Below are 10,898 nucleotides of genomic sequence, written 5' to 3'. Positions count from 1 at the left end.
TTGGTGGTAGTAGTGGTAGTAGAATAAAACTGTATGATGAAACCTTTCCCTAATAAGTTTTGATTATTTCTAAGTTAAAATTTAATATGGTTCGTAAAATATAGTGCATGCCTGTCTGTGAATAATAAAATGTAGGTAAATTATCTTCTTTTGAAATGTAAACATTCCCGTTGGAAAGACAGAAACTCTTCCCACTCCCTCTCCCAATTTCCTAAGGTAAAGCTGGAAATCATCACTATGTTATTGTAATGTTCATATTTATCATCCATTCAGGTGTCCAGCTATAATCAGTTGCTAATTTTATTGTGAATGTAGTATAGTGAAGCTCAAGTTTGCTGGCATAGTGTAAGTTTCTCAACCATTGAATGAATTTTTGTCAAAATTTTCTTGATGCCCCAGTTCCTCTACCAAATTTAGTGTTGACCAACCTATCAAGAATGTTGACAATCATAAAGATATTGGAGTTAGAGTAGATATCACTCAAGTTTCATCTACATGTTAGGGAGATTGCTGGGAAGGCTGGAGGCATTTGTTTCAGTTTTCTGAAAGGTACATAGATTTCATGAAGACAGTTTTTATCTCTCACATTCGTCCTATCCTGGATTTTGCTTCTGTGGCTTGGTTTACTGGCTACTCTGATGATATTAAGTTACTGGAAAATGTTCAGACACGTTGGACCAGGAGAATCACTGGGTTTCATGATTTGTCCTATAATGAACGCCTTGCTCAACTCAGTTTGTATTCCATCAAAGGCAGATTGATTAGATCAGACCTGATTATGGTATTTAAAATTCTAAAGGGTTATTGCCCCCATCTAGAACACCTGTTTGTTGTAAATATAGTAAGGAATACTAGGGGGTCATTCTCTTAAACTGTTTGTTCCGCGTTACAATACGGACATCAGAGGACGTTTCTTTTCTGTGAGAGCAATTGATATTTGGAATCGTTTACCAGAGTATACAGTGTCTGCCGAATCTGTTGCTGCATTTAAACACAATCTCCACACTGCCTTAGGCCAGATTTTGTTTGATTTTGATTAGTAATCAATCATTTTTCCCTCTATTTCTGGGATCACTAATAGTTGGTTGTGTCGTTGCCTGAGTGTGTCCTTTCGGTGTTGCTTGCTAGTCACCAGCCAAGTAGATAATACTACTGCCAGATTTATGGAGTTTTGATGGTAGATGTACATGCCATTTTAGTGATGCCACATTAGCCAACTAAATTGAAGTCTGCATCAAGAACATCTCCGGAAGTCGTGGTTGGAGGCATCACTTGATTCTAGATGGGGGAAATCCCATCTAGGTAAGAATCTAGGTAAGAACCATTGGTGTTATTGAGCCGCCTTGTTGTGCTGTGGGGACTTCCTGACCGGCTTAGGTACGTACCAAGTTAATTATGGAGCTGCGCTGTCACTCATGCCATGCACCAACCAAAGACAGTATCATATATTACAGTATTATTATATTCTTACAGTAACAGTAACATGGCTTTTGTTACCTTCTCATCTTATAGAGCTTTTTTTATTTTGAGTAATTTGAATCCTTACATACCTATATTACAAGATCTGGACATATAGATGCAATACCCTGTTCTAAGTATTCACTTAAGTAAGTAAGTGTGGGATGTTGAGGTGAGGTGACACAGACGTATGTATGTACCAGGGGTGTGGAGTCGGATTTTCAAAAGTCCGACTCCGACTCTGACTCCGACTCCAGTAAATTTAAATGTTGCGACTCCGACTCCGACTCCGACTCCAGGAAATTTAAATGTTGCGACTCCGACTCCGACTCCGACTTCAGGAAATTTGAAGGTTGCGACTCCGACTCCGACTCTGGGATTTTTTTTTTTTTTTTTTTTTTACAGTACAACGATATAGTCTATTTTTTTTTTTTTTACATCAGGGATGGTGGCCAAGGGAAAAGATTAAGCAAAAAGCCTGCTAGTTGCCACACCCCAAAAAAAAGACGAAAGTTAAGAGAATCAATACTTACATATTTTCGAGTCAATCCATAATAAAAATGTACTTGACGATTATATAATTATCATAGATTAATAAAAATTATCTTTATATGTGGTGCTTGATTGGACACATCCTCCATAAAGTCAGTTTCTCCCAATTTGTAGGAATCGCCAATCTCCATGAAGTGGAATCTTTACTCGAAAATTTATCACGTAAAGGAGTCTGAGTCACTCATATTTTTACAGACTCCGACTCCGACTCCGACTCTGACTCTGACTCCAATTCCGACTCTGACTCCGACTCCGACTCCGGCCAAAAGTAGCCGACTCATCGACTCCTCGACTCCGACTCCGACTCCACACACCTGGTATGTACATCAGGGCGACAATCCTTCACTGGTGTGTACGTAGATAGATAGATATCTGGATATCTTGGTAATCTATCTGAACAGAAAGTTAACCCCATCAGTACCATGGCGTGTTTTATATCTATTTTGCTTATTATGTGACGATTTTATACAGCTCTGGAAACTTATGTGGGGATTAAAATAGTGAAGACTGTGCATTAATCTTCTGACCTGCAAAGCCTAAAATCCTAATGAAAGTAAAGTTGTCAAACCATACCCAAAACTCATAGTAAATATGCATACCAGTACTGAAGAGGTTAAGACCATGTCCTCATGAAATACTGGATGATATTTCACAATGAGACCAAGTGAGTCAGTGTTCGCACCGTCTCTAACTGTAAAAGAAAGCTTACAATTTTTGTCAGTTTGCACTGTCACCCAACCATGGAATCTGTGATGTGGCTTGTGTTGTGGTGAGAAATGTAGTGAAATGATTGATGGTATATGTCATAATGTCAAGATTGTTTCCATAGTCTGTGGAATTTGTTACCTAATTTAGTTTTATGTCACAAAGCAAGCCTCATTCAGATCACCCGTTATCCTGCAATATCCTCAATGAAGGCCATTAACACTGCCTCCATTGTACTTCTAAGTTGTATGATGTATTTCCCAGTCTCAATATTACTCTGCTACTTTTCTCATTTTCATTGATGGAGTTGGTGTGGCAGGTGTGTGTGGTTTCCCTAGACTCCCCATGTCAGTGCACACATGCCACTGCAATGGAGATCACTATTATTTTTGGCAATGCTTCTGTCCTGTCTTTCCTTGATCTTTATACAGAGTAGACAAGTTTTGCTCCTGTAAAGATTTACCTCACCAGAACAGTGACAGAGAGGCGGCGAGGCAAGGCGAAGCGAGGTGAGGTGAGACAAGACAGCAGGATGGTGGTAGTGGTGTTTCACAGGATCCTGCCTGGGTCAAGGTTCTCCCAGATCACCAGATTGTTGTCCACCAAGGCAGCCTCCATCAGTGGTAGTAAGGTTAGGTATCTGCCTCTGAATTCTTTGGGCTTTTAACGATAAGTAAAGTTTATAGAAATTTTGTTTTGAATGTTTTATCTTTTTTTCCTTTGCTGATGACATATAATGGCACCTGAAATCTTCTGCTCTGTATCTCAAGGTACAAGCCTTTCTTAGCAAAAGGAACCTGACTCTGTATAGTTGCAGTGACAGGATTCAGCTGTTAATATTATTATTATTATTATTATTATTATTATTATTATTATTATTATTATTATTATTATAAGTTTATTCTTTACCTAAGCTCATGAGATGAAGAGACTGTCTCTCTGTAACCATGGTCATTGGTGCTAAGAATTTGCATGAGTGTGTGGCACTTCATCTGGGCTGTCCTGTGTGGATTGCTGGCCTGGTATGTACTAGCTAGATTGATAGAGGTTCACTCACCTTCAGGTTGAAGTACTGGGGAGGGAATACACCGGCGACCACATGACCAATGTCACTTCCCACCTGCTGTCCCACATTGGCCGGGACCTACACCTGCAGCCCTACCACCCCCTGAGGCATGTGGCCCAGCGCGTCACTCAGCACATGTACTGCCAGTACGTGTCGCCGCGCGGCAACCCGCTCTTCTCGGTACACAGTCAGCTGCACCCTGTGGTCACCACTCACCAGAACTTCGACTCTTTGCTCATCCCCAAAGACCACATCAGCAGGAAGAAGTCAGACAACTTTTACATCAATGAAACTCACCTTCTTCGAGCTCATACCAGTGCACACCAGGTCAAAACTGAACCTCAGTGGAATAACAGTGCATTACAAGATATGTAGTGTGATAGTTCATAATGCATGTTATATACCAGTGAGACCTCTACTTGAATAGTCAACATTAATTCACCTGTTTTTAGCAGTCAAGCTCATGTCTGATCATATGGAAATACAAATGTTCAAATATAGTTTGTATGGAGGTTTGCTGTACAAAGTTAAATGAACATACATAAATGTTTAAATGATGTGTATCACAGCTATGTAGAAATGACACAGCCTCAAGTGAAATCCAATTCATGCTGAGAGTATGAGTACAGAGTGCAGTGTCCCTGAGTATCTGAGAGTGGTGATGGTACAGTGTTATTGTTTTGTGTGGCAGAGTGAGCTGATCAAAATGGGGTTTGACAACTTCCTTGTAATTGGAGATGTGTATCGCCGCGACTCCATTGATGCCTCGCACTACCCTGTCTTCCACCAGCTGGAGGGTGTCAGACTCTGCACACTGAAGGAGGTAAACACTAGACTTCCTTTAGTTGTCTGGTCGAGGGTGAAAGTGTTGGTGTGTTATCTTAGTTGGAGTGGAGGGTAAATGTTGATTTTCTTCAGTTCTGAAGTTTTTTTGGGTAATTGCTGAGTGTTCCAGCCATCTACCTATTTACTTCTATTTGACAAACAAGTCCCTCCTATCCTGCCCACTTTCTTTTTCTTTTTTTCTTTTAATTTATTAAGCTTGAATCCATTATATTATTTCCTTTCCTGAGAATTTTGTGCATATGTCACCCTTGTTATGTTCCTGATACTACCATATACGTACCTGTAATTCTGATCTAACAACCATTCCTGCTTAACCTCTTCTGTACTAGGATGCATTTTTACATCGAGTTTTAGGTATGATTAGATGATTTTATTAACATTAGGAAGGATCTATGGAGGCCTGAAAATTAATGGCCAGAGTCTTCACTATCTTAATCCTAACATAAGTTTCTGAAGTTGTATAAAATCACCAAATAGTAAGCAGAATAAATATGAAAACATGTCATTGTACTGAAGGGCTTAACATTCAAAGCTCACCTGTTATTTGCAGCTGTATGGGACACACCAAAACATGGATGCCTACCACCTCTTTGAGAACGGGGAGCGCACTGAACACCACCAGGGAGTGCACACTGCAGAGGCTGCACGCAGGATGGAGGTAGAGCTGAAGGGGTGTCTGCTGGGCCTGGCCACCTCCCTTTTTGGCCGGGACACTGAAGTGCGGTGGGTGGACGCTTACTTTCCCTTCACTCACCCGTCATGGGAGCTGGAAGTGCAGATTAACGGGGAATGGGTGGAGCTGCTCGGCTGTGGCATCATGGAGCAAGAGATCCTTGCCAACGGTTCGTAGTGGCAAATTCCTGTGATTGTTTTGACATAGGCCCCTATTCTGAAACACTTCTGTGCTGCACTTTCACTATTTTCAAAGGCCTTTAGTTCAAGTGACGGGTTTTAAATTATGTTTCTGTAATTCTAGTGACATGTTAACAAGTTTTCTGCATTATCAACAGGACAAATGTACTCTAGAACTCGGGTAATCATCTCTGTAGTCTTTGAAAATGGTTGCAGTGACAGAGGAAAGCATTTCTGAATATGGTGCATATTTCTGTGTACTGTGTTGATGGAAAAGATGCTTGCTAACAGTAGTGGCAAGTTCCTGTGATTGTTTTGGTTTACTGGTGTGTGCTCTGGCTGAGTGGTAAGTGTGCTTCCTCCAGGTGATGTGGAAGATACAGTTGAGGCATCAGGATGAAGTGAATACTGTGTGGATATGTTCCTATAGTTGGACTGGAGACTAACTGTTGATTGTGTTGGGCTGTTTGAGATAAAGTCAAAGTGTTGAGGTGATTTGTCTGAAGTGGAGAGTAACTATTGGTTATGTCAGATTCATAGGCTGTTTGAAGTGAGGTTTAAGTGCTGAAGTGTTCTTGTAGCTCAATTAGGGGGTGGTTGTTGATTATGTAAAGTTCTGAGGCTGTTTGAGATCAGATTGAAGTGTTAATATGTTTCTCTCACTTGAATTAAAAGTGATTATTGTGATTTAGAGTTACAACCCTGTTTTTTTATAGAAGAGGGGAAAGCTAGACAAGGGCAACATGAAACAAAAAAAAAAGGCCTACATAATCAGTTACCAGTCTCCTTGCAGGTTGAATCATGTGAGTGTGTTGTTTCAGCTGGAGTGCAGGACAAGATAGGTTGGGCCTTTGGGTTGGGTCTGGAGCGCTGGGCCATGAAATTGTATGGCATCCCAGACATCAGGCTCTTCTGGTCCACTGACTCAGGCTTCCTCTCTCAGTTCAGATTTGATGACTCGGCAACTCCAGCCAGTTACAAGGTGAGTTTGACTTCTGTTAACATAGCACTATTAGAAAGTAAGGGAAGTTTTAAGAGGTTTTCAGACCTACATGTGGCAGTCCCTGTATGAAACATGCCTATCTATTTCCACCTATCTTCCTCATGCATGAATTTGTCTGCTCTTCTCTTGAAACTCATTAATAACATGACACTGACACTATTGCATTTCAATTCCTTGCTATTTTTCTTTTTAAATCTAACCATCAAGTTTGAACCTGTCATTTCTGTCCTGAGGGCCATTCATTTTGTTCTGTCACATCTATTGGTGACAAAACGGGGAATCTTGCTTATTGATTTATCATTATCTTTTTAGCCTTCTGGTTTGCTTCACTGCCTTTCTGAGCTCAATGCTGTACCAAACTATGTATTTAGAGCTTCAAGGTACTCATTTTGTTGTGTGCTGGCCTGGTACATGTATACCTAAATACTTCAGATCTGCTCCATTGTCTTCCCAAGTACACTACATCAAACAGCTTACTACATACTCACAACCTAAAGACACACTACTGTTTGATATGCATTGGCATCTACTTGACACTTATATATCTTATCATCATGTTTCCTTTACCAGCCTGTGAGCAAATACAACCCATGCATCAATGACATCAGCTTCTGGCTCCCCAAGGATCAAAAGTACGAATCAGCAGATTTCTATGATCTTGTACGCTCAGTTGGCGGCAGTCTGGTGGAGCAGGTAACGTTGCAATGCCATGTTTTGTCTCCCTTTAACTCCTTCACTACGGTGACGCCTATGTGGGCGTCATGAAGCCCCAGTAGCAAATACGGTGACGCCTATGTAGACGTCATTTCTTTTCTGAGCTTTCTTCAGTTCACTTGTCCTGTGTAGTGTGTTGGATACCAACTACACACGCTGTATGCTGTCCTTGAAATCCTAGTGCTTCTCCCACCATCCTTGTCTCCACTAATCACTAAAGATAAGATACATGCGTCCCGCCTTATGTCTAAAATTACCCAATGGCATGGACTGTTCCCATCTCTCTCTCTCTCTCTCTCTCTCTCTCTCTCTCTCTCTCTCTCTCTCTCTCTCTCTCTCTCTCTCTCTCTCTCTCTCTCTCTCTCTCTCTCTCTCTCTCTCTCTCTCTCTCTCTCTCTCTCTCTCTCTCTCTCTCTCTCTCTCTCTCTCTCATTCCTCTCCTCTCTCCCTTTACTCCTCCCCATCTCCCTTCCTCCTCCCCTCTCTCTCGAAAGATAAGTTACATCGTCCCACATTCGTAACACACACACACACACACACACACACACACACACACACACACACACACACACACACACACACACACACACACACACACACACACACACACACACACACACACACACACACCGGTAGCTCAGTGGTTAGGCGCTGGCTTCACAAGCCAGAGGACCGGGTTCGATTCCCCGGCCGGGTGGAGATATTTGGGTGTGTCTCCTTTCACGTGTAGCCCTGTTCACCTAGCAGTGAGTAGGTACGGGATGTAAATCGAGGAGTTGTGACCTTGTTGTTCCGGTGTGTGGTGTGTGCCTGGTCTCAGGCCTATCCGAGATCGGAAATAATGAGCTCTGAGCTCGTTCCGTAGGGTAACGTCTGGCTGTCTCGTCAGAGACTGCAGCAGATCAAACAGTGAACACACACACACACACACACACACACACACACACACACACACACACACACACACACACACACACACACACACACACACACACACACACACACACACACACAAATACAAAACAACAAATTTTCTAATCTCTCTCTCTCTCTCTCTCTCTCTCTCTCTCTCTCTCTCTCTCTCCCTTCGTTTCCTCTCCTTCCCTCCTTCCCCTCTTCCTCTCGAAAGATAAGCTACATGCGTCCCGTTTGTGTCTAAAATATTAGCAAATCTCTCTCTCTCTCTCTCTCTCTCTCTCTCTCTCTCTCTCTCTCTCTCTCTCTCTCTCTCTCTCTCTCTCTCTCTCTCTCTCGAGAGAGAAACGTCCACTTTCCTCTTTGAAGGCGATATAGTGACTAAAAAATAGCAGCATAATACACAAAGACGACAAGTATGACAAGCTTGCACGAGTTTCCGTGACTCGGCGGCACTACCACCCGTATATCATACAGGCGGGCTTTTTTAACATCCGGCGCGAAGGGGTTAAGCTGCCCTTTCTTTCATATTGATGCTAGTTAAGCTTGATTTTAGGTAGTCTGATGGATCAGGTGATGTTGTAAAGCTATTTTTTGCTCCATATTCAAGCCATTTATATTTTCTTCACACAAATGCCAGTTAAGCTCAGCTGGTGACAGTCTGGGGTGAAGCTAATGTTGCAGTGGTGTTTTTCCTCATTCTTAGACAGTAATGGTAGTTCAGCTCGGTTGGCAGCAAGTAATGTTGCAATACTCCAGTTTTTTGCTGTGTTGAAGGTAGTTTTTACATGTAAATGTTAGTTTGATAATATCAAGGGCTCAGCATTACAGCATTATCAACAATTTTTTGGTTGTCAGATTAAGTGAAAAGAAAAAATTGCCTGGATTGGAATTTTTTTTACACAAATAGCCACTATACCATCTACTGCTTATTTGTTTCCTTATTTTATCTATTTATTTTTTCCATCTATCCATTATTGGCAGTCCTATACAAGGAACCACACACTAACACACACAATCATTCACACTTTTTTTTCCCTTTCAATGAAGTGTATTTTTGTGTTGTGCAGGTTAGTTTGGTGGACAGCTTCACCAGCCCCAAGAAGCAGCTCACCTCCCACTGCTACCGCATCGTGTATCGGCATATGGAGCGAGTGTTGACGCAGGAGGAGGTCAACGAGGTGCACAGGAGGATTGAACAAAAGGCAGCTTCCACTCTACAGGTGTCCATCCGGTGAGAGTCAGCCAGCTGGCCTGCCATCCTGCCATCCTGGTGTCTTTTTACTATATTACCCTGCACAACTCCTTAATAAGTGTGCTGCTGCTCTTTTCCTGAATTTTCAAGTTGAATGTAGTGTCAAAAACTATGCCAGTGATAATTTAAAAGAAGCAATATTCTCCATGAGGTAACATTTTGTAAAGCTGTATCAATGTGAAAGTAAAATAGCAAACTGTATTGTAGATATAATTAACTTGTACAGAATGTGATACGTACTTGTTACTGTTTTTTTTTATGTATATATAAATATATATAAAAAAAAGAAAATATCAGGTGTGTTACCTATCCTGGATGTTGTTACTGTAGATGTATTACAGATTTGTTAACAAACAACAATGTAGTCAGCAAACTAGCTACATAATTTTGGTGCTACCCTTTCTTGTAATACTTGTAGTGCAATGCCTAATTGGGAGATCTTGAGCTTGATACAGGTAAGGCAGTGTGGGGCGGAGCAAGTAGCAATCATTTGCTTCTGTTACCCAACAGTCACCAAGTACAGCAATAGAGGCAAAAAGGGGGAGACATGGGATGGAGTATATTCAGAAAGAAGCATGTAAAGCCAGCATTCAGATTCAAAGCTAGGTTAGAGCAAATTAATGATACAGGAACAGTTAGGAAAATGTTTTTGTAGAATATTAGGAATAGCAGATAGGGGAAGTGTTTCAGGATGGTAGTGAAGAGTAGTCTGGAAATTAGTTGGGCATGTCAATGAGTTGAAGGGAGGCATGTTGAGAGACTGGAGTGTAATTATTAGAAATGGAGAGAGTCCAGAATAGGATGTAAGGAAGTGGAAAAAATAGAGATAAACAAAACGGTTAAGTGTATGGGAGTAAATGAATGGAGGAATAAGACAGAACAGAAGAGTACTTTAGAATGGTAGAGAAGGAGAGAGTAGGGTTTCTATACATCCAGATTTTCCCAAACATGTCCGGAATTCATGAACTGATATTGAGTCCAGTTGGATTTTTGAAAATTCCTCAGATATCCAGAATTTCAGCTTCCATCAATAGCTTTTGAAGAATGTGATGTTTCTATTGGTTGAAATGGTGGGAGAGAGGAAAAGGAAAGTGAGTGAGGAATGTTAATGTAAACACATCAGAACATTATACTATATTTATTTTATCATTTTTTTTCATTGGTGATGTAGAGGTAAAGTTACAACCCCAAACACTCTCTCTCTCTCTCTCTCTCTCTCTTGAAGTTACAGTATTATTCTCTTAACAGTATATACCACACACCAACGCCACCATAACATAACACACACACACACACCGTCGCCGTCGTTGAGAGAGGACGGCTCGTCTCCGGCTGCGTACAGGAAGAAAGAAAATACCTATGGTATTACAGGGCCCGGGTAACTCTAAGTTTTGTGTCCGTAAATGTCCTACTGTCTCTTAGTGTTGAAAGTGAGTGATATGGAGAGTGATCCCTGAGAGGGGAGTGTGGACGGTGATCGCTCTGGCCGTAATCAGCTGACAACAAAAATGGCGTCCAGGCAAACTAGAGAC

General features: G+C 41.4%; 1 protein-coding gene across 4 annotated transcripts; it reads left to right on the top strand.

Annotated features, from left to right (window-relative positions):
* The first annotated feature begins 158 nt into the window (after positions 1-158).
* Positions 159-9,659, top strand: LOC123498981 (phenylalanine--tRNA ligase, mitochondrial-like). Of its 4 annotated transcripts, none has more exons than XM_045246607.1 (8): positions 159-216; positions 3,187-3,346; positions 3,779-4,108; positions 4,473-4,604; positions 5,178-5,469; positions 6,301-6,461; positions 7,053-7,175; positions 9,182-9,659. In XM_045246607.1, exons 2-8 carry the CDS (start codon positions 3,248-3,250, stop codon positions 9,347-9,349), a joined length of 1,305 nt encoding a protein of 434 aa, XP_045102542.1. In that variant the 5' UTR covers positions 159-216; positions 3,187-3,247; the 3' UTR covers positions 9,350-9,659. The 4 variants fall into 4 exon arrangements, with proteins under 4 accessions (XP_045102542.1, XP_045102543.1, XP_045102545.1 ...); XM_045246608.1 differs by lacking the exon at positions 159-216 and adding an exon at positions 894-1,314; XM_045246610.1 differs by lacking the exon at positions 159-216 and adding an exon at positions 1,334-1,377.
* Positions 9,660-10,898: the final 1,239 nt, after the last annotated feature.

Source organism: Portunus trituberculatus, chromosome 48 (genome assembly GCF_017591435.1).
Source record: "Portunus trituberculatus isolate SZX2019 chromosome 48, ASM1759143v1, whole genome shotgun sequence".
Lineage (NCBI taxonomy): Eukaryota > Metazoa > Arthropoda > Malacostraca > Decapoda > Portunidae > Portunus > Portunus trituberculatus.
This window is presented reverse-complemented; position numbering and strand designations above follow the sequence as displayed.

Excerpts from the sequence above, each read along its gene's own strand:
- LOC123498981 (XM_045246607.1), top strand. The coding sequence starts at position 3,248 with ATGGTGGTAGTGGTGTTTCACAGGATCCTGCCTGGGTCAAGGTTCTCC. Across the intron at positions 4,605-5,177 it reads GACTCTGCACACTGAAGGAG|CTGTATGGGACACACCAAAA; the intron begins GTAAACACTAGA and ends TGTTATTTGCAG. Across the intron at positions 7,176-9,181 it reads GCGGCAGTCTGGTGGAGCAG|GTTAGTTTGGTGGACAGCTT; the intron begins GTAACGTTGCAA and ends TGTGTTGTGCAG.